The sequence below is a fragment of the Hesperophylax consimilis genome, chromosome 16 (assembly GCF_061612785.1).
Source record: "Hesperophylax consimilis isolate HC1 chromosome 16, BYU_Hcon_1.0, whole genome shotgun sequence".
NCBI lineage: Eukaryota > Metazoa > Arthropoda > Insecta > Trichoptera > Limnephilidae > Hesperophylax > Hesperophylax consimilis.
The window spans coordinates 27,339,125-27,363,725 of NC_142851.1; the positions used below are offsets into that span (position 1 = coordinate 27,339,125).

The 24,601-nt window shown below is 32.9% G+C and overlaps 1 protein-coding gene across 1 annotated transcript in view; it reads right to left on the bottom strand.

Moving 5' to 3' along the window:
• Positions 1–24,601, bottom strand: part of LOC149416955 (CLIP domain-containing serine protease HP8-like) — a 59,627-nt gene that overhangs the window by 9,730 nt on the left and 25,296 nt on the right. The window contains exons 2-3 of the mRNA XM_089641081.1: positions 1,969–2,138; positions 1,267–1,588 (exon numbers count right to left, since the gene is read on the bottom strand). Coding sequence (XP_089497207.1) covers positions 1,267–1,588; positions 1,969–2,138 — 492 coding nt within the window. The remainder of the gene's footprint in view (positions 1–1,266; positions 1,589–1,968; positions 2,139–24,601) is intronic.

Here is a 24,601-nt window from a genome sequence, read left to right on the forward strand (position 1 = left end):
AAATTATATGGTTTGGCAATCGTTTTCGTAATGCGCATTTGCTAATGTTTGTTATTGATGACCTGTACAGCAGGTTCGCAAGATACGCTCTGCATAGTCAATATATATATATATATATTATAAAAGTAGGTGTACAGTGTGCATGCCGATAAAACTCAGACACGAGTCGTGGTACGATATAGGGAGTTATATGGTATGGTAGCCCTCTATCCCCTATCTATGAAGAAGGTTCCCGTTCATACCTGAAGGGCGTGCTTTTGCAGATATAAGGGCTGAAAGTTTCATCCTCTAGAAATTTTTAGAAGAGTCCAGAAAATTCGATAGTATTCGAGAGCATTCCACAACATTCAAGAAAATCCCGGAACATTCTGGTATGCTGTGGAAGGTTCGGGAATAGTCTGTAACGTTCGGTATTATCCCGGAACATCCCAGATCATAATGAACTAAAAACGGTATTACAGGCCTTTTCCTGATGAACTTTTAGTAAATTCGTAATAGTGACAATACATTGATATCTCTAAATAGTATAAAACAAATTCACTATCCGCGTCTGTCTGTTTGTGCGATTAGCCCATATAAACTATGCAACGGATAGGTTCGATAGGGTTTTCACTATAATTTAGAAAATTTCTTCAGGAAGGTTTATTTATATAATACATGGATATTATATTCATTGAAAGAAGATAAAAGCCGAGCAATGCCGCTTACAAATCAGCTAGTGTTTATTAAGTTTTATCAAATAATATTGATGTTAAATAAATATGAAATATTGCACATTTAAACCTCGTTCAAGAGATGAGATGCTCCCAACACTTAGCAGCACTTAACAGGTTATTTGAATTTTTTTTTAGTTTTACTTAGCAAAGCAGTTTCAACCTTGTTGCAGCTGACGCGATGTGGAAGTTTGGTCGCTCTCAAATAATGTAATTCCAGAGTATGCATAGTCAATAAAATCATCCCGTAAAAAATAAAGTTTTTGTTACTAAAATACATCTATTTTATTAATTGATGTATTTAAAAATATGTTTTTAAATAGTTTTACTCAAGCGCGCTAACAACTGAGCCAAATCCCGATTAGGTAGAACCGACATTTATTTCGTAAATAATTTCATTGAATTTCAGAGAAATGCGTTCCAAAAAGTTTTGACAACGAGTCTATCTGCCGCGCTGCTCGATCGGGTCTCGGGAAGTGGGTTAATTTCCACTTCCATTATTAGCATTGAAACTAAGGTGAATTTCAAACAGATGTATTTAATTAAAACTTACTTGTATTGTAGGATATCAAAGCCATCCAAGGAAATTCAAATATTCCGGTTTTGTTTCCACCAAAGACGCGGTCGTCATCCAAAGCGCCACAATCAGTTGGCAGAAGATGAAGATTTGTATGTCCGTCAACGTTTGGAGGAGGTGGCGGAGTTTCTTCATACCTTGATACTAAGCCCCCATTTTGATTTCCATTGGTCCCCTGGTTTCCGTTGTTCCCCTGGTTTCCGTTATTTCCCTGGTTTCCTTTGTTCCCCTGATTTCCACCTCCTTTGTTTATACTGTTGCCACCATCATATTCTAGAGGCAGCGGGGAACAGCATACCTGAAAAGAGTTCAATAATAAATCCTCACCATCTTATTCCATATTCGGTTCTGGGACCCATAAATCGTATTCTCACATATCTTGTTAAAACTGTACGGAAAATAAAAACAGATTTACACAATCGGTTTTTTCAATTTACAGTTCGAAATTTTAAAGCCAATTTGCAAACGTCCTTTGTGCTAAAAATTTACCGTTGTAGGCATTTTTTATGATAGTCATCATTAATAATTTGAAACAACACCGGAGGACAAAATAAAAGAGGGTATGCACTTAGGTACTAACGTATTACAACTACTGTTTGGTTTCTGCTACGGAATTTGTTGACAGTATTTTGTTAATACAATCATGAAATGGGTACAAGGTTAGAGTAAATTTTTTACCTTCGGGTTTTTCCCTTCAAAGCCGCAATGATACCTCCGAAGTAGATCTCTGTTTCTCACCGAGAATGGCCTAGATTGACTCTGCAGAAATCTTACAATGTTGCTGCATGTCGAGAGTGTAATGCAGGTTCCTCGCTGGCCGAAGGGGTTAATGCAAATTTCTTCAACTTCTGAAACGATAATTTGTACATTTACGCTTCAATGTGGAATTACTGGAACAATACGGTTTCGGAGAGGGGATTAATTCTTCTTCTTCTTTCGTATGGTGGGTCAGAGGGGAATATCTAGGTTAGTGAGCCAGTCTAGGGCCTCAGACCTCATCAATCCCGCCGGAGAATGAATGCAGCGGGCATTCTTTGACCACATGTTTGGTGGTCTGAACCGCACAGCATTCACACATCGCCGACTCTTTAAAGCCCCACCTGTGCATTAAATGGGCACAGCTGCTCTGGGAAGACCTTATCCTATGGATGGCGGACCATAGTTTACGAGGCAGTGAAAATCCGGGCTGTCACTCATTGGGGGCGTGCACGATATGGAAATTTTTTACGTTGGTCGATAGCCAATCAAGTTTCAACCTATCTTATGGAGTGAGAGGTATTCAGAGGAGCCTCTCTCCTTCCATCTAGAAGGATTTTAAGGAGAGAATTAATCAAACTAATAGACACATGTCTACAAGTGAACTCGGAGCGATAGTTATGCCTATCTGAAATCCAGCTTATTCGAATTTCCAAAAATTTCAATTCGCTGGATTTAATTTTTTTTATAAAATTAATTACTTGCAACGTAGTGGCATATGCAATGAATGCGTTAATAGATATACAATTCGTAATATTTATTTTATTTTTATTAAATTAATAACATTGTTAATTATGGTTTTAAGCGCTTTGTTAAGAGGGTGCCTATTTAAAGTTTGCTGCACCACTCCAAGGAATCATACCATGATATTTTATCGTTTTTAGAGTCTACAAGTATTAATAACTATATCAGGTATTATTACTTTTTTGATTTAGGTTTTTTTTCCCCTAGTTTCGATCCCTGGGGAATTCCAGAGTTTATATTTTTTTTAATAACATAATATTGATTACATTTTATGATTTTGACTGTCCAACTAGGATTCCCGTTTCAGGACAATCCAATTTACAAATTTCAAATTATACTAGACGAATACAGGATTTAAGACTAGCTAAAATAAGTATGTTAAAACGAAGATACATAAAAGGATACATAAAAAAATACATAAAAAAGATACGTAGAGGCGTCCGTGATTTCAAATTACATTTTTTAGTATCATTTCGGAATTTATTATAATTTTTTTATTATAACATGATATTACTTTTTACTCCTACACCGAACTCAAGAGCTAGTTCTCTTCATTGGCGTAGAAATACTTAAAAAAATATCCTTTTCACTGTATGTTCCAATGTCATTTATATATATTAAAAACATTACAAAAAACCTTTCAGATTCTCAACAGTACAGTTATTTAAGGACATTGCACTATATATCTAAATTACTCTACACATTACCAAAAAAGCCAAATAAAACCATTATAGTGCACAACATAATAAGAAAACATGACAGACATCAACACATGACTCCGAAAACAAATACCTCCTACGGACTCAAGATATTATCATAATCTGGTTCAAAAATTACAAAACAAGACAGACATCAACACATGACTCCGAAGATAAATACCACCAAGATATTATCATAATCTGGCAAATTACAAAACAAGACAGACATCAACACATGATTCCGAAGACAAATACCACCTACGGACATTATTAATAATCGGGATCCCATTTTTTTTGTTTTCTTTCAAAAACATCATCGAATACATTCATCTAACAAATAACGATAATCTTAAACATGAATTTATTATTTTCCGGTAGATTATTTTATTATTATTATTAGTATTATATGGGAAATAATATGACCCATTTCGAAAAATACAATGCATTAAACTCAAATACAATGCGCAGGAATACAATTTAATTCACACAAACACCTATGCACCGACAACCGAAATTAGTATATTCAATTGTTTTCTATCGATGAAATTATAAAACTTCAAAGAAATTTTACTTTAAAAAAATCCGGATATCCGAATTTTGAGATGCACGGAAACTGAAAATCCGGATTTTCTGAAATGGTTCTGCATTTACAACCCATAGTATGTCATATCTACTTATTATGCATTTCTGACCTACAATGTCATATCTACTGATATTGTGGTATTGAGCCGCTCAGATTGTTTGCTGAAATGGTTCTGCATTTCTATGATTCTATCTACCTACCTTACTATGTCTACTGATATTGTGGTATTGAAAACGGTTGTAAGAGCAAACTAAAAGTAGATCAAAACATAAATATTGAAATTTTTCCAATACTCCTTTTTGTATCCATTACAAACAGGGGTATTGGAAAAAGATTTTTTGAGAAATATTTAACGAAAACATACATATAATATATTAAAATATGTATTTAATGTCTTTCAATTAATGCTAGATTACATTATATAAATTTTAAATCATGTAATCTAGCATTTATAGCGACATTTGAATATTCATAACATCTCAGTGACGTATATCTTAAAACGTATTTATCTTTGTATATTACCTACCTAAAATCATTTCTGTTTATCATGCATTGTGTTGAGTTATATGAAAGCTGAAGAAACTTTTATAATTATTATATTGTAAAATACCTTTCAAATTAATGACGAAACTCACAAGTTTATATTTATATGTACATAAAAGTATCAAAGTTAATTCCAGAAGAAATGATATCATTTAAAACAAGAGTTTTTTTCAACTTACCAAATTTATGGCTGGTTGAACAATGCTGAGATAACTATGTATTTGATATTATGCGTAGTATTTTGTTAATGTTATTGAAATTACATTAAAATTACCTAGTTCCTTATCTTTTTATTTGTGGTTGGGATTTCTCAGTTAAAAAAATATACGCAGCTGTCAATACATTCCAGTTAGGAGATGAAATGAAAAGTAAGTGCCTACCTACCTACCTAATATGACCGTACTCTCAGTGGTCTCAAAAATTATTTATGACATGTTTGATCATAACCTCATTTTTAACTTTGGCTTGAATCATCACCACTTCAACCCTGGCCAGGTCACTGAACAAAGTTGGCCGCGTAATTGAGTAAGATTCCTCCTGTAGAATTATAATATTATAAGCCAATCCACCGCATATATCTAACTAATTTATATAACTCCCTAATATCTACATATCTCATCAATGACTTCGGATAGGTATACCTACCTATCTCATCAGTGACTTCGGATAGGTATACCTACCTATCTCATCAGTGACTTCTGATAGGTATACCTACCTATCTCATCAGTCACTTCGGATAGGTATACCTAACTATCTCATCAGTGACTTCGGATAGATATACCTACCTATCTCGTCGGTGACTTCGGATAGGTATACCTAACTATCTCATCAGTGACTTCGGATAGGTATACCTACTTATCTAATCAGGGACTTCGGATAGGTATACCTCCTTTGCCATCAGTGAATTCGGATAGGTGTACCTACCTATTTCATCAGTGTCTTGGGATAGGTAGGTATACCTAACTATCTTATCAGTGACTTCGGATAGGTATACCTAACTATCTCATCAGTGACTTCGGATAGGTATACCTACTTATCTAATCAGGGACTTCGGATAGGTATACCTAACTATCTCATCAGTGACTTCGGATAGGTATACCTACTTATCTAATCAGGGACTTCGGATAGGTATACCTCCTTTGCCATCAGTGAATTCGGATAGGTGTACCTACCTATTTCATCAGTGTCTTGGGATAGGTAGGTATACCTAACTATCTTATCAGTGACTTCGGATAGGTATACCTAACTATCTCATCAGTGACTTCGGATAGGTATACCTACTTATCTAATCAGGGACTTCGGATAGGTATACCTAACTATCTCATCAGTGACTTCGGATAGGTATACCTACTTATCTAATCAGGGACTTCGGATAGGTATACCTCCTTTGCCATCAGTGAATTCGGATAGGTGTACCTACCTATTTCATCAGTGTCTTGGGATAGGTAGGTATACCTAACTATCTTATCAGTGACTTCGGATAGGTATACCTACCTATCTCGTCAGTGACTTCGGATAGGTATACCTACATATGTCATCAGTGACTTCGTATAGGTATACCTATATATCGATTTCCAAAACATTTCGAAACAGTCCGAAACATCGATTTCTAAACCGGTTGAATTAATTTCACGATTTCTCGAATTAGTTTCACAATGACGTCGAAATGGATATTCCAAAGAATAACGACGGCATAATTATTCTATCTAAATAATACGGAACTGCAGTTAAAAATATTATGACTTAAAAAATATTTGTTCTTATAGAAGAGTTATAACATATAATTAAACGTTAATTAAAAATGAATAAAATATCATCTCTTCAAAACGCCCTTCTTGGTTGGCATCACTGCACCATCTGTCTCTAGGTCACTCCGCAGTTTTTAAATTCTCATATTTTATGAAATTTTTTATGTTTTGTCATCAGGTATTGTGAATCTAATTGATTCGCTGTTTTTGAATGTGTACCAACATGAATTACTGGTTTTGAAAACAGATGAATGACTCTTTAAGACTTTAATATTATAAAAGGACAAATGCAATTAGCAATATAAAAATTTAGATTTCAAAGCTAGAGGATTTTTTAGGATTGTTTTGTCGCTTACCTATTGTTTCTTTCTTGTAAACTGTAAAAATACTACTCAAATTGAAACTGAAAAACACATTTAGTTACACAGATGAACTATCAAAGTTATTGTCACTTCACTTTTTCGTTTCATGTTAAAAAATATATATATTAAAACTTACAATCTTTGACAAATCTTACGCAAACATATATCTTCTTACTCATAACGATTCCCTAATACGCTGCTGCAGTGCTGGTATAGCTATACAGTGATGAGGGCCGTGTACCGCTCAGGTTAAAATATTTACTTATAATAAGATTAATACATGTAAGTTTTTAGATTTTCACGGCCAAAAGCATTTTTGTTGTTTGTTTTTGGGGTGTTATGCCGTGTTGCGCTAACTCCTTCTTTAGCCGACGTTTCGGACAGCGTTGCAGTGTCCATCATCAGGGCAGATCCGGTAGATCCGAAGATGTGTGACTGAAACGCTGTCCGAAACGTCGGCTAAAGAAGGAGTTAGCGCAACACGGCATAACACCCCAAAAACAAACAACAAAAAAGATTAATACATGATTTTTTTAGATTAGCATCACTTTGTTCCAATCCTCAAAAACACGGTCATTTTTGCATTTCGCGTTTAGTTGCTAACTTCACGTCTCTTCGGATGACATTTGCGATGTCGTCGAGCCGGTCTGCTTTGAATTGCTTTGAAATTTGGCTAATTTGTTTATGCGTTCCGTATTTGCTTTGGAAAAATCAAAATATAAAAATTGAAATATTCCTCTTACAGTGCTGCCAATGGGTATAACTACTTTCTAACATCCGTCATAATACCACAGTAATATATCCCTAATCCCGGGGATCGGGCGTTTTAAAAATTTGTCAGTCACTAATACTCCGGTATTACGGCTGGTATAAGCAGTACGCATGCGCGTGATTATGTGTAACGTTTTCTATTAACCTGTTCTTATCCCTCCGTATTATCCATTATGAGTTAGACTGATAAAGTTTTACAGTCGATGACCTTTTGGAATACCTATATTATAATTATTTTGAAAAGAGTGGTAAGTTTTTAGATGCAAATACAAAGCGTGGTTTTATTTCTTTCTAACACTGCTTGCATTGTATATCTCTCCGTAACTCAAGAGGAAATATAACAACTATATTATGAGTCTGTCTCAGTTTAGTACCGAATGGACTCTGTTCATACAAAAAGTAAGCTTCTTATGACGTCACGGGCGTTTAAGCTTGCATTGGAAAAATAATTTTTTCATGATTATAAAAATTTTAAAAATATTTACAGGAATTTAAGTTAGACGGTCATTTTTAATTTTAATTTTTTTTATTGGACTGCAGTTCCTCATTACAAAAGGTGGTTTGATGTCGTATGGAACATTTCAGTACAAAAATAAAAACATTTATATACACGGTGTCCGGAAACTTACAGTACAAGCGGGAAAGTGGTGTATCTACAAAACAACTTTTCTAAATGAGCATTTCGTTTTTTTTTTAAACTTTTTTCGGCAACTAAAGGGTTAAAAATGTATAGCTGGTTGTTCTGCGCGTTGACTGTAAGCCGCTGAAATTAAGCCCTTATCGACCTATTTTTTTCAAATCAAACTTCGGATTAGATTTACTGGAAAGCGATAACTCTAAATCCAAAAAAGTCATACTAGAAAAACGTTGTTTCAGGCTTATACTGTTAGTTTCTGGACACCGAACAAAACAAGCATGAATTCATTTTGTTTGTTATCTTACATACTGATTTCGGTTGTGTGTATGTGATTTTAACTTTAGTTCAATGAACTCGGATTTTGCTTTAAATTTTAAAAAAAAATTGAAAGTTGTAACTTATGTGTAAAGAATTCAGACAAGCGATAAAGAAGGTATATTCCTACAATATAAATGTCGTTACCAGATTTTTTTTTACTATTACAAAATAATAAGTTATAATGTATTATTCACAGTGAGTTTACAAAACTCATTCCGGGAAAGACAACATTATATTAAAGACAAGACAACATAGATACATTAATATAAATAAAACGCAGAAGTTGTTTTGGAGTTCCAAAGAAAGAATGTGTCAGTTATTAATAAAATTGCTGAGGAAATAGCTTTTAAGAGCTTTTGCCAATATTTTTTTGTTCGTTGCCGGAAGTTTTAAACACATTCAATCCCTTGAAAGAGGGATGACCTAAAGAGGGGTTGCGGGAAATCTCTTAACGATGGATTACGTAAAGCTGTACTTTTGTGTAATTTACAAATGATAAAAAATGATCTCCCTTTCAAACAAATCTGTTTGAATTTCTGTTTTGTTTTCAGTAATAAGTTAATGTAAATCTGTGATGCAGAAATTAACCCACTTCCCGACATCTGATCGAGTTAAAACTCAGCAGATAAAATCTTTGTCAATGACAATACATTCCATTAACTTTTGGTGGCAATCACGTATACACAAGCGGATAAATACGCATTTACGAATTCGAAATCGGATGACATTACGACAGTTAATATACGAAACAAATGTCGATCCTACCCGATCGGCATTTGGTGAGATTAGTAGAGTTATTGACTCCAGTTTCTGGGTAGGAAGTTTCAACCCTCAGTCCAATGTTTTTTTTTCGGGATAATTTTTTTTTTTACGAAAGACAAGTATTCTCGGGTTACGAATAATCTGAACATATTTGAAAATCTCCTACTACCACCACAGTAAGCGTAAAGTGTTGCTTGTGTTGTGATGGAGGACTTGAAGGGCTTGGATGTCAGCCGAGGAATTGAACACACTACGCCTGGGTGGGACCCAAACACGATGTCAATTCAGCCACCGACCGGTCGTTTTGTTTGAAAAAAATTATTATATTTTGACATTTATTATTATTTCTTCAGTAGTATCGAGAATTTATGACAAAGAACAATTCATTAAACCGTTTGAAAAAGTACATTTGTAATGAAAATAAATAATAAAAAAATATAATGCATTATTCGTTTCACAGCTCCACCTACCCACAAGAGTGGGGCCAAGTAATGATAGTTATTTCAAAGATTTTCGTAATTTTTATATTTTTTTTATTTTTTTATTTTTTATTTATTTTATTTTAAATGCACATTTACAGTTATACATAACCAATAATAAACATACATTTTATTTTAATTTATTAAGTAATAATAGCGTTTTTGAACTGGTGAATATTAAGTTGGAAAATATCTATATCAGGGGACAGGTAATTTAGTAACATTATCATTTTTCCGAGCGGCATTACTAATGGTAAGCTGGTTCTGCATTTTGGAACGACAAAGGTTCTGTGCCTGCGCGCTCTTGTATAATTGTCGGGGACATAAAACTCAAATTTTTCTATAATATCGGGAATACAGACGTTACCATTTAGAAGTTTATATGCTGTTATCAGCAAAGCAGTTTTCCTTCTATCGGTGAGGCTATTAATACCCAGCATGCCGGACAAAAAGGCTGATGGATATAACCAGGGATAATATCCGAAGTCTCTAAGATATAAATATCTCAGAAACTTCTTTTGTACTTTCTCTATCATTTGAGAGTAAGTTAAATCCATTGGTCCCCATATTACAGAACCACTTTCCAAAATGCTACGTACTAAACTATAGTATAGCACACGAATCGCGGCCGAGCTGCAAAAATGTCTGGAGTTGCTTAGCACAAATCCTAGCATTCTTAAAGCTTTGTTGCATATCGTTTCTATGTGGACGTGAAATGTTAAGTGCGTATCAAATGCGATTCCCAAATCTCTTGAAATAACAATGTGCTGAAGAGATGAATAAGACATTTTGTAGTTATAGTAAATCGTTTTGTTTGCCTTGGTGTAGCACATAATGGAGCATTTCTTAATATTAAACCCTAATTTATTGGTATGACTCCATTCGACGATAGAATTTATATCACTTTGTAGCTGCAAGCAATTTTCCAAAGATTTTATTAAAAGGAATAGTTTCATGTCATCCGCGAATAAGAGAAACTTGGAAAATTTTATGCAATGGTAAATGTCATTGATAAATAGCGAGAAAAGTAAGGGTCCAAGATTCGACCCCTGTGGAACTCCAGAGTTTGTGATGAAGTTGGAAGAGTGGAAAATACCATAAGTTACGTATTGTTGTCTATTTGAGAAATAACTTACAAATAGACATAGAAGTTTCGCTGAAAATCCAAATTGGTCGAGTTTATTTAGGAGAATAAGCGGATCTACTGAGTCAAAGGCTTTTGCGAAGTCATTGTATGAATTGTATTTTATATTTTATTATATTTTACGCCCAGAGGGCTTTTACATATATACATAAAGGCAGTACAATTTAACATGAGAAAGAAATATACATACATACATAAATGAATTAAAAATAAATGCATTAAAAATTTAAATTTTAAGTTCAGTGAAAAATAAAGACCAAAATTTAAAGAACTGTGATCAGAGAATCACAACATTATTGTTACGGTATTGGTTCGGTATTGGTTTCGCATAGTACGAAACCGCTGTACCGGGGAATTAGCTAGTTGCAGGAGTTCGGAACTGTCCGATTTGTATTTTAATATTTTATATAAGTTAATTTTAATGATGAAAAAACTTTTTTTTTATAACTAAACAATACTACAGATTATGATGGTTTATAATGCTTCTATGAATCATACATTTAATTTGCCGATGTAGTTGATAAATTTAACAATGAACTTCTTTAGTGAGAACTTGTATCATGGATAAATGATTTGATTATTTCATGTTTATATTGTATCAGTGACATATTCCATAAATCTATGTGCGAATACATATTTCCCAAGTTTTGAATTCTGTGGAGTGGTATATTGAACTGCGTCCTGGTCGTAGTATTACCACAATAAAACGGTATTACTGACCTTGTGTTTCTGGCTGGCACATTCAAATTAATAAGCGCCAATAATTCAGGGCTGTCAATTGTATTATGCAAGATTTTAAATAGAAATACTAGATCGAAAAGAGTTCTTCTGTCACTCAAAGTCAATAGATTAGATAACCGTAATAGATAAGTGTAGTTTATTTGTTCTTTAGGTATTTTTAGTTTATAATTTAAAAAGCTTAGGAATTTTTTTTGTACTCTTTCTATTGTTTGAGAATGCGCATTATAGTCGGGAGACCATACAGTTGAATTATATTCAACCTGACTTCTCACTAGTGATGTGTAAAGAAGTTTCAATGTTTTAATATTGGTAAAATCTTTAGCCACTCTTAGTACAAAACCTAACATTTTTAAACCCTTCTTTGAGATATTTTCAATGTGAGGTATGAAGCTAAGTTTGGTGTCGAATGTAACACCTAAGTCATTTATTTGGGAAACAGATTCGAGAATGATGTTATTTATTGAGTAATTGAAATAAATCGGATTTTTTATTTTGAAAAATCTCATAGTTGTGCATTTATTAACATTAAGGTATAGCTTATTATCGTTACACCACTGAACTAATTTTGACAAATTTGCTGAGAGAATATAACAGTCGTCCAGGTTTCGAATTGCTTTAAAAAGTTTCAAATCATCTGCAAACATAAGTACGTTGATGCCTTTAAAAATATTACAAATGTCGTTCACAAAAAATATAAATAATACAGGTCCAATGTGGGAACCTTGCGGTACCCCACTGGATGCAAAAAAATCATATGATGATTCCCCATTTAGTTTAACACTAAGTTTTCTATTTGAAAGATAGCTTATAAACCAATGCAACATATTTCCACGAACTCCAGCTTTAAACAGTTTTTCTACGAGAATAGCGTGACAAACCTTGTCGAACGCTTTGCTGAAGTCAGTGTAAATTGAATCAACTTGAAGCTTCTTCGCCATTGCATCGGAAATGAAATTTTGATATAGAATGTGATTAGTTAGTGTTGATTTTCTGGTTATAAAACCATGCTGTTCAGTACATATAATATCTTTAAATGAACTAGTTATTTTATCCAGGATAAGCTTCTCAAAATGAAAGAAAATTAAAATATTCGACTGTCCAAGGAAAATAATAATATTTTTCATACAAATTTTGAGCGAAACACTTTTTAACATATCGTTTATGGTTTGGATAAACCTTTGAAGCCGCGAAATGAAAGGAGACGATAAAAAGGAATATTTTCGGATTCGTATTTAATTACAAATTTTGAAGTCTTTACGAAACTGGTTATTTGTTTTTAAACATTTTAGTCTAAAACATTGCGTTCCTGTTCATAAATATGAGATATTTGAGGTTTGAGTAATTCCGTGTACCTCCAGTTTTCATGTAATAACGAAAAAAAAACTACTCGTAAATTTAGTTTTTAGTATAAAAAATGCCTTAAGGCAAAGCTTAATGCTAAATCACTATTTTGAATAATCTTTATAACGAATTGGTGTTAAACTATAAATACCAAAACATATGCTTTAAATAAATTGAAGGTTTTCCTATCGTTTCTCTTGATTAGAATACAAATAAAAAAATAAATTACTTAGTAAAAAATATAAATTCAAACTAATAAAAAATATATTTGCTTAATAAAAATGTATGAAAGCGTAAAGGAAACATTTAAAAAAATATATAATATTATTGTTAAGATTATCTGTGACAGTTTCCCTTGATTAACTTTTTTACTTTCTTATAAAATTATTTACAAAATAAATAAAAATCACCTTTGTACTTGAAATCGAACGTTTCTAGACTCCGTTTGTCAAGCGATTTTAATGCCTATTACCTACATTCTTAACAATATTGTAAGGCATACTAAGAATATACACATTTTTGGCTTGTAGCTTTCTCTTTATCAGAAATAAATACTTTGCCATGTTGTACTTTGAAGAATATTCTACACGAAACCGCATAAAAATAACATACCCAAACAATGTGGCTTGAAGGGTTTTACCAAAACACGGTCACTATCTTTAGTATGTACCTACACGTAAGACAGAAATATTTATGTCTCACTAAATTCTCACTAATAGCTCTGGCGTAACGAATTGTGCATAGATTTTGTTGTCTTGAATGTCTATTGAAACACCATTCTTTTTTTTTTTTTTTAGCTCCTTTTAATAATATGAAACTTATATAGCGCTGTTTTTTGTCAACTGCGCTTCCCTATAGTAAACTCTTCCATTGCAAATTGAAAATTTCAGTACAAATATTTTTCTTATTATTTTTTTATGAAAATATAAGTATTTCGCTTTCCATCTAACTGTATAATATCAAACCATATAATAAATAAATAACTATCATTTCAAGTTATACAACAATGAAGCATTCAAATTATTTAAGAGGAAGCTACAAGCCAAAAATGAGTACATTCTTGGTATACCTTATATTGTAGGTAATAGGCATAAAAATCGCTTGACAAATGGAGTCTAGAAAAGTTCGATTCCGAGCACAAAACTGATTTTTATTTATTTTGTAAATAATTTTATGAGGAAGCAAAAAAGTTAATCAAATGAACCTGTCACAGATAATCTTAGCTGTAATACTTTATTTTTAAAAGTTGTTTCTAGTTATTTTTGGCGAACTATCATACCCAGATAAAACCGATTAGAATCGCTGTTTGTTCAACGCAAGGTCAATTTATCTTGCTTCTGGTGAAATAAAATTGATAATTTTTTTTTCATCGTCAAAAGCATTTCTGTAGCACAGGAGTCGAAAGATGTAGGTAAATTGTAAATTGTGTATTTGTGTACTGTAGATTGGCGAAATCTGTTTCTTCCAAATCTAAGGTAGATACATAGTGGCTTATCCTCCTAAAGATTTTGTTTTCGGTGTTCATAACCCTACCCTTGATTTTTATTGGTAATCCAAAGTGCGGAGAAAGGAAAAGAAAAATTGTATTTTCATGTTGTAAAAGTAAGTATATTTAAAACTTTGTATGGGATTTTCGATAATTTGGAAAACATCTTGATCAAAGAGTTAAGTTAAGATTGGAATAACCAATATAGGTACGTGTGCTCTAAATTCTTACTTAAGAGGAAGCTACAAGCCAAAAATTGGTATATTCTTGGTTTACCTTATATTGTAGGTAATAGGCATTAAAATAGGTTGACAAACGGAGTCTAGAAACGTTCGATTTCAAGAACAAAACTGGTTTTTATTTATTTTGTAAATAATTTTATAAGAAAGCAAAAAAGTTAACCAAGTGAAACTGTCGCAGATAATCTTAGCTACTTTATTTTTTTAAAGTTGTTACCTTTATGCGTTCATACATTTCCATTGAAGAAACACTTTTTTTAGTAGTTTACATTTATATTTTTTATTAAGTCATTTTTTTTTTATTTGTATTCCACTCAAGCGAAACCATAGGAAAACCTTCAATTTATCTAAAGCATTTTTTTGGTATTCATAATGTACACCAATTCGTTAAAAAGATTAATCAAAATAGTGATTTGGTATTAAACTTTACCTTAAACATCAATTAAATAAATAAAAATTATTCCACATCAAAGCAAATTATAATTTTGTTCACTTATCTTAAGTGGAACGGTTTAAAACTTAAATTTTGTTTTTACGACCAAAATACCCAACCAAACTAAAATATTAAAACACAAATAATTAAAATATAACACATCCGTACTCCATATTTGCTATTCATTTTGATTAAAAACATAACTTTTCAGTTTTGCGGGGAATTTCGGCTTTAAATCCAAATTTAATTTTTCTATGAAAAAGCCGCGCAGTTGTTACTCTTAAAAATGAAAGTTTTTAAAATGTTGTTATTCGATTCTCTGTTTAGAGGCTATCGGGAAGGAGATTTTAAGTGTGTATAACTTTAAATGTTACTGGAAGTTACAAAACGTTACGTTAAAATGTTACATGAAGGCCGTTTCTGTTTCATGTTGACAAACAGCCGCTTACTTCTGATTAAGGTTTTCTATGGTTTCCCTTAATTGAACAGGCAAATGCGGGAGAATTCCTAAAAATAGGCTATAGCTGACTCCTTCCTACTCCCAATAGAACACAAACAGGGTTCCATAATAACTCAACACAGTGACAATTCAACACACCTTTAAAAAGTGATATGAAGTCATTAAAAACGATGAAAAAAAATTTAAACCCAACCTAACCTAACCTACATAACCCAGTTAATTTTTTGTTGTTGTTTCATCACTTTCCGTGACTTTATATAACTTTTTAAAGATGAGATGAATTATCATTTTGATGATTTATCCGGTCACTACAAACAGACATGTATGTAATCTATGGCCGCGGTTGGCTACTGTTTCTGATGCTTGGGCTGATGATGAAATAAAAACATTCGATTTTATTAGGGTTTTTTACGAAACAATTTTCTCCATACCGAGAAAATACAAGTCCTCTATGTCTATAATAGCCAGGTAACATTCAAAACACGAATATGAGGTAAAAATTGTGAGGCGCATATGATGCTGTTCTATTTGTATAAAGAACGTTAACTTTAAATTCAGTAAATTTAAATGATTTACCACCTCATGGAAAATAAGAATCTCGAACGTCACAAAAAAAAAGTTTTTATAAATGTTGTGTTCGTGTGTGTGCGTAAGTCCATTTTGTAGATTAAAAACCACATATTATATTCAATCAAATTTCTAATATTCAATATGTTCATTTCGTTTTTTCGTGAGAGAAGTTGGGAATTTTTTTGAACATTGTTCTGAATTATTTGTAAATTGTTTAAGTATATATGTGCGCATTTCCTCATATTTCTATTTACTACTTTAGGTGCCTAATAACCAAATCTTTCGATAGACAAATATTGATTATGAAAAGAATGCAATTAATATCGCATGTGTGCTAATTCAAATGTTTTACGTCTTCTATTTCTATGGTATCTCCTGAAAATTTTCCCACGAATAAATAATACTCTTATGATATAATAAATACAATACGTAGGCCGACCAGTGGTGGCTCGTGACTTTTGGGTGTGCTAGAGTGCCAAAATTACAAAAATGGCATTATTGACGTTGTTGTAGCTGAACACGATTTTTTAATTTTTTTTCGAAAATTAGATTATTTGTATGAAGATCTTCAGGAAATCCGTGCGGCGCACGGGCATATTTAAAATTCATGAAAATCTTAATACAGATATCGAAAAAATCTTTTTCAGCTAAAATAACATCCATAAAGCCATTTTTTGTAATATTACACCCAAAAGTCACGAGCCACTACTGATGCCGACTGGTTTAATGGTATAAATAATCTAATACATTGTTAGTTTGCAATGCCGTTAGTTGTAATTGAAAGGAATATTATGTGTATATAATGTATGTTATAATGAATAACGCATTTATCTATTGCATGCAATGTACAAACACATACATATAAAACAATTGCATGAAACGGTTGGCTGTGTTAGTGACTATTCAACATTTATTGGATGTGAGTGATAAGTAATTTGCAGTTAATTGTTTTCAATCTATTCTAATATTGTAAGTGAGGTAAATACAGGATTTTCCAATAAGAGGTGTTATTTTGATATTCAATCGTAAAATATCAATGGTTTCGTTGGTTGTGTGGCACGCAGCGCCGTTGTGTTAAATTTAAACGTTGTCCAGATTAAAACCATCCAATTCCGGCCATAAAAAATCATTAATTATCTCTCGATAGCGCAATCCATTCACCGTAACTGTTGCTCCAGCCTCATTTTCGAAAAAGTAAGATCCAATGACTACGCCGGACCATAAACCGCACCAAACAGTCACACGTTGAGGAAAAAGAGGCTTTTCAACAATAACTCTTAGGTTTTCCGAGCCCCAGATGCGACAATTTTGCTTATTGACGAAGCCACCGAGGTGGAAATGGGCCTCATCACTCAAGATGATTTGCATTTGATTCACTCAAGTGAATTTTAATAATTTCAATGGGTTGTTGAAGCGTGAATTGTTCTTTTTTTATTAATGACATAGTTTTTTCTTGTCAAATGTCAAAAAATGACAACTTCAAAAGTAACATCTACCTAAATAATGGGCTATTCAAAATAACACCTCTTATTGGAAAACCCCGTACAAGCGCACATTGATAATATTGTGAATAAAGCTTACAGCATGCTAGGATTTGTAATCAGAAACAGCCGTGAATTTCGAAAACCTGAAACATGTCTTCTTCTTTACCACACTTTGGTCCGTTCTCAACTTGAATACTGCACCTCCATATGGAATCCACTTTACGATATCTATAAAGAAAATATTGAAAGTATTCAAAAGAAATTTCTGCGATGCCTCAATTACAGAATGAGCGCACCTAAACGCGGGTACATAAATGTGCTCTCGAGTTAAAACGTCTCCACTCTATCTAACCGGCGAACATACCTTGATCTCATGACTCTGTATAAAATCTGTAACAACGTTATTGACTGTCCCGACTTACTGAAATGAATAAACTTCAAAGTACCACCCAGAGTAACAAGGCTTAACGACTTATTCCACATTAGCAGGACGCGTACAAATGCTGGTGTCAGGGATCCAATCAGAAGAATGTGCGAATCATTTAATCAGAATCAAAACCTCAAGGATTCTGAATTATTTTTTGATACACGCACTACTTTTAGTAGAAAAATGAAGACTGTTTTCCTACAAAGTTCAAAGTAATCAACTTAGACATACTTCGTGTAAATATATTTTTTAAATTTCTGTTTAACATTGTTTATCTATTTATTTTTTTGTTTTACAATCTAAATTTTTCCAAAAATAATTTGTAAATTCTTATAAGGATATTGCGCATTTCTTTCATATCTCTATTTGTAAAATAATATTCTTATGAATATATTTTCCCCCTATTTATAAGTCAAAATATTTGTATATGTTTTTAACTGCTGTTTAAGTCAATTCGTGAGAAATAGTTTGGATGCATGTGAATTCTCTAGTTGATGTTTTGTATATTCTTGTCAATTGATATCTGTTTTTTCTCCTAAATAAAAAAAAATAATAATAATAATAAATATTAATAAATTAACGTTTCCATGGTACAAATTGATGATAGAATAAGGTATTTTGGTTTATACATTAAAGAATATACAATACAGTAAATATCTAAATAGGTATTCAAGTATTTATTTATATATCAATGCAATTCAATTCGTAACTAACATCAGAATTGCAAATTTCCTGGCATTATTATATGAAAAATATCTCTCATGAATTAAAATGAATGTACACTGTGTACGGATAGAATTATATGAAAATCCGCTTTTAATCCTGGTTTCCCGTAGATAATCCTAAAAATTGGTCTACCGCAAGGATTGACCGGTGACCATTCTTGTGAAATCAGAATGTAAAAATAATATTATACGTAAGTGAGGAAGTCAGTAAATTTTATCTTTCAACCGCATAAATTTTTCTTTAGAGGTAATAACAATAACCATCAAAACCACTTCCCAAGTTATTACCGTACCAAATACTGCGGATTGTGATTCAAATGAATATTGAAATGTATAAATATCAAATGTTTGTGAATTATGCGCAGAATTCACACTCGGATAGGCTCGACGGATTTATCCGCCCACGGCAACACTCTCGCAGACATCCGGACATTCGAGCGGCGAACATCTCATATTACGCAGTGTTTCTCAGCCTTCTTTATGCCATGCCCCACCGTAGTCTTTTCAAAAGTCAGATGCCCCACTGGTATCTTTTTAAATTAACAGCAATTAAATATTCAAATCATATATATGTTTGTAAACATATGAACCCTAATGAAATTAGAATATTTTGTGTTAGTTTCTTCGCAAATCCATGCCATTGTTCCTTTTATATTAAATAAATTTACAATCGAATCATCATTTTGCATTTCTGAAAGTTCCTCGTGATACAAATGAAATATCTACTAGCATTGGTTGTTGCAACCAAGCTGGAAAATGTATTTACTTTAAATCATCAATTGTTCTTTAAAATCAGATAATTCAGTATGCAGATGGTCGAAAATAACAAGCTTAGCATTATCAGTCACTTCACATTTTAGAGAAAGTCAAATTTTTCAAAAATTATTTTTACACAATTCAATAAAAGTAATGAAAGCAAATATCTTTGCTTTTGTATCGACAAGGGTTTTTTTATCCTTGATGTTGGCTATTTAAAATATCAAACTTTTTAAATATATGAGTTAAATAGCTTACAGCTTTACCGTCGACCGTCATAAAAAATTTCATTATCAGGTCGGCTGCTTAAAACATCACTAAGAATATCGAATAATTCCATAAATCTTTTTAAGGAATTTCCTTTTGAAAGCCATCTTACTTCAGTGTGAAGTAACTTTCTAACGTACTCCGCATTTTGTTCTTCACAAAATAACTTGAAGAGACGTTCACTTTTGGCACTGGTTTAAATGGTATTGATACACTTTATAGCGGAATTTAGTACCTCATTTAGAACAAGTGAAATGTGTTTACCCACCAAGTTTTCCAATTTGGTGTATATTTCAATTTTGTGCATCTCAGGCATTTTTTTGTTCGACCGTTGGGCATTCCCCTTTATGGAATGCCTACATGTCTCATCTCTGAAGCGTGGTGCCCCACCTCTGAGACGTTATGCCTCACCGGTGGGGCGTACGCCCTACCGTGGGAAACGCTGTATTACAGTGATGGTGTGTCTGGGAAAATTTTCCTAGATCTAGAAAAAAACTTTTTAGGAAAAACTGAAAAGCATACAATCTAAGGATTTTTAGGATCGGCCCGTGATGGTCCGAGCCGATCTGTCCGTCGCAGAAATACACGGGCGGATCCATGCGTAGATTCTGAGCATAATACTAAAACTATTTGTTGCTAAAATAACACGAAAAACTAACATAAATAGGATCCACAATGAGGCTATAATAAAATGGAACCTTTTCGTCGTAATCTCCATAATCATGTGGAATCAGATTTCATGGGTACGTGGCACGACTAACAGGCCATTTCATATGGTGTTCTTGTTGGAGAAAAAAATCAAAGGTCACTAATACGTGAGATGGGGTGCAGACATTGGATAAATTTAACATATACGACGTACAATACATCAATGGGTACAGACCTTGCGAGGTCTCCGCTGCGTAGAATGACAACTTATTTTATAAGACATATAATTTACTATTATCGTGGTGTGTCCATAATCTATACCAACACTATTAATTATATAATGTGTTCAACAAACACGTGCAGTGTTACGTTGAAAATTTATTTCATAATTCTTATATCATAATTACGTGAAGCATGCAATAGTTTGCGACCATTACAAGTCAGAATTAATCTGCTATTAGCATTTAATAAACATTTTTGGAAGGTACTTTCGATTTAAAAATTTAATATACATTATGTATGTTGTTTTCACATTCCAAAGATTTTATTTTGAAACCATTAAGTTGAAATTAAAAAAAATATAAACTGATTTATTCCCGCTTTAGCAAGAAGTACTCGTTTTAAGTCATAAGTTATAGGTATTTCCATTAAAAAAATTGCGCTTCTCGATGTTAGTTACATTGAATATTAGTAATTTATTTAAGAAGTCCCTGAGTGAGACATTATTTTTCCTTATTTCTGTTGAAAATGATCAAAGGTTTTCAAAAACCGATATTCTTTCTCGAGTAGTAGACATCTAGGAGTAAAAATTTTCGGATCGCACTTCTGAATATTTTCCATTAAGGACGGGGTTTTTTCAGAGAATTTGAACAATCCTTCAAATTTCAAAGTTAATTTTCAAGTTCTGCGAAAGTTCTTTTCAGGTTCTGTTATTATTTCAGTTCTGTCAAGTAACTGACCTATAATGATATAATAACAGAACTTGAATAGGAATTTCGCGGAACCCGAAAATGAACGTTGAAATTTGATGAATTTTTCAAATACTGTGAATCAATATTTTTTGTGTTTTCATCTTTCGATTCACATTAAAATGCCATTGCTATCGTGTGAATACGAATGCGGTATGATCACAGACATATTCATATGTCTATGGGTATGATATTATTTATTTTTTACGATTTGTTTATTTTCTACCGAACCGGTTGTTTGCTGCACCTAAAATAGTGAGATCGGTATATTATAGCAATATAAAACTGTCTGGTATAAAGTAAACAATTTATTAATAAAGAACGTTTTAAGCATATAATCTTAATTAAATAAAAATAACCAATTTTGTTCCCTGCTATTTTATTAACATATTTCAAAACCAAAGTTTTCCTCATCAGTACATAAAGTTTGATATACTAATCAAGAAACCCTTGGTTTTGAAACATGATAATATTTTTTAATGAAGAATAGTGGTTTAAGGCGATGCATTACCGTCGTGTAATATTTTGAATTGAGCTGCCATCAATAACACTCCTTACGTAGATGGCGATTAGGCTTAAATTCACACTTAACACCATCCAGCTGTTTTGATTTAGGCAAGAAAAAAACATGGCCAGATAGGCCTTTTATTTTATTTTGTGGATGTTTAGGCATAAATATTTAAAATATTTCAGATCATTTTATAAATAACTTAATATTCCACATTATACAATAAAACCATAACCAAAAATGGGTTCGTAAGTAGGTCTTGTAAATTATTTTTTTCTGGGCTTATAAAAACACTTATCCAAAAAATACTCCATTATTTCAAAGGCCATGATGTATTATACTGGCGGTATTTATTTGAAGCATCCGAAACATTTCCAGGCGACCAAATTTTGAAACCAAAAATACATTTATTAGCATTACTTCGTAGTGCATCGCCTTGAACAAAGTTGGTTATTTTTATTTAATTTAAAATTACAACAGTAAATTTTGCAATTGTTGAAGGAAACAAAATATATAAAAGTTTTATTTTTTATGAACTCAGCAGTATTTTTAAAAGGTTGGTGATAACTGCATAAGTATCATTACTCCTTTATGTTTTTGAATAGTTGAAAAACAAGGAACAAAGAATATGGGGTTGTATTTTTCGCGTTCTTCATCAACATTAATTGCAGTGACCGAGAACTTCAAGATTTTAGATATAGTCGTACAAATTTCATTAAGATAGAGCTCCAGTTGAAGACTACCTGATTGCTGCTTCAGAAAACTGTTATCTGATTTATAGAAAATATTTAAGGCAATCCACCTCGGCGTGTGACATTCAGAATTGGGCAAAATCATATATAGTATGCAAAAAAAACATCGGCAAAAAGCATGTTTCATCTTATTTTGCGAAGTTCGGGCAAAAATATTCAAATATTTTCAGATCATAGTATAAAGAACAATTTGCCATATTATACAATCTAACCATATATGAAAAAGGGTTCGAAAGTAGGTGATTTTACACTTCAAAGCATTTTTACATGATTTATTCTTTTCGAGGCTCGTAATAAAACTCATCGATAAGTCGTAGTATTTAATTAAATCATCTTAAATATTTCTAGGCGATTAAATTTTCAATCCAAACACATAGCTTTGCGAAAACTAACTTAACCTCACATTATTAAAAATGTAAAAAGAAATGAGAAAATTTTTTAATTTAATTATATGCCTATAAAGTTTTTCAGTAATTAATGTTGCAAAATAGTTTTCATTAACAAAAGTGGGGGAAATGAATTTTAACTCGTGAAGAGTGTATGTCAGTGCTATGTTTCACAATTTCTAAATTAGTTATTTATTTCATCAACTAGCTGTACCCCGCCACACATCGCCGTGGCTCAGTCTGTCTGTGCAGATACAGAAACAATAGCGAGTGTTGCTATTACGTCCAACAGATGGAGCTGTTTTAACATGCTTTACTTGTCACATCTATATAATAATAATGATAAATTCTTTATTCCAGGATGTGGGGAGGTTATGCAGTCCCACACATACCATATAGGGTATAAGTACAGATTTACATATAGTAAATGCAGGTAACTCCATTAATGGAGGACTGAACGCAGTTGGCGCTAACAAAAAATTGTCCAAAGAAGTGAAGTTAGCAGTCCACAATGGAGTGCTCGTACCTACCCTGATGTATGGAAGTGAGGCATGGAACTGGCAAAGAAAGGATGAAAGTAGATTGAATGCTGTTGAAATGAGATCCCTGAGGCGTATGTGTGGTAAAACCGTGTATGATCGTGTGAGGAATGTGGATATCCGCAAACAGTACAAGGCTGATGTAAGCGTAATGAGTAAGATCAAGAAAGGGACGCTTAATTGGTTTGGGCATGTAGAGCGAATGAGCGAAGAAAGGAGTGTAAGGAGAATATACGATGCAAATGTGAATGGTAGCAGAAGTCTGGGACGCCCGAGGAAGACATGGCACGACCAAGTGAATCAGATACTTGAGTCGGGCCATTTCAAGAGTCAGAACAATAGAAGAGTATGTATGAGACGATGTATGAATGTGAATGAGGCAGGAGTGTGTGCCAATACCGAGTTGTTTGGCGGTCCGTCCTCTCTGCCTACCCCTGCGGGGAAACGGCGTGATGGTTAGTTAATTAGTTAGTTTAGTAAAATAAATAAAAAAGAGATTAAAAATTAAAAATAAAATTAAAAATGAAATTAAAGCAGAGAAGCACGGGAATCCATCGGATCTAAGATTGTGGGAGCAAGTATCTTTCTCCAATAGTCTTCAATGCTCGATCCTGAAGTCAGACGGGATTCTATGATAATAATGTTTCTTGAATGGTTTACCCTTCCCCTCAGTCCTGCACTCCTGGTTCTTAACAGAGCTGTAAATCCTGGAACTCGCCCTTCTGTAAACATTGAGGAGGCGCTGCAGTGCCTGGGGAGTCCGAACATCAATCGGTAAGCCTTGTTATATTGCACCCGAAGCCTTTCTATTGTTCTTTTCTTGAAATTAGCCCAGAGCTCGCACGTGTACAGGGTGGTGCAAAAGGCTATGAAGAGCGTCCCTTTCACTCGTGGACTACAGAGCCGAAATCAATAAGTTTAGGTAAAACAAACGCATATTTAAATGCAATCTTGTGACAAAATTTCTAAGCAATCGGTGAAAAACTTTCGCAGATTAAGATTTTGAACAAACGAACATTCACATTTCTTATTTATG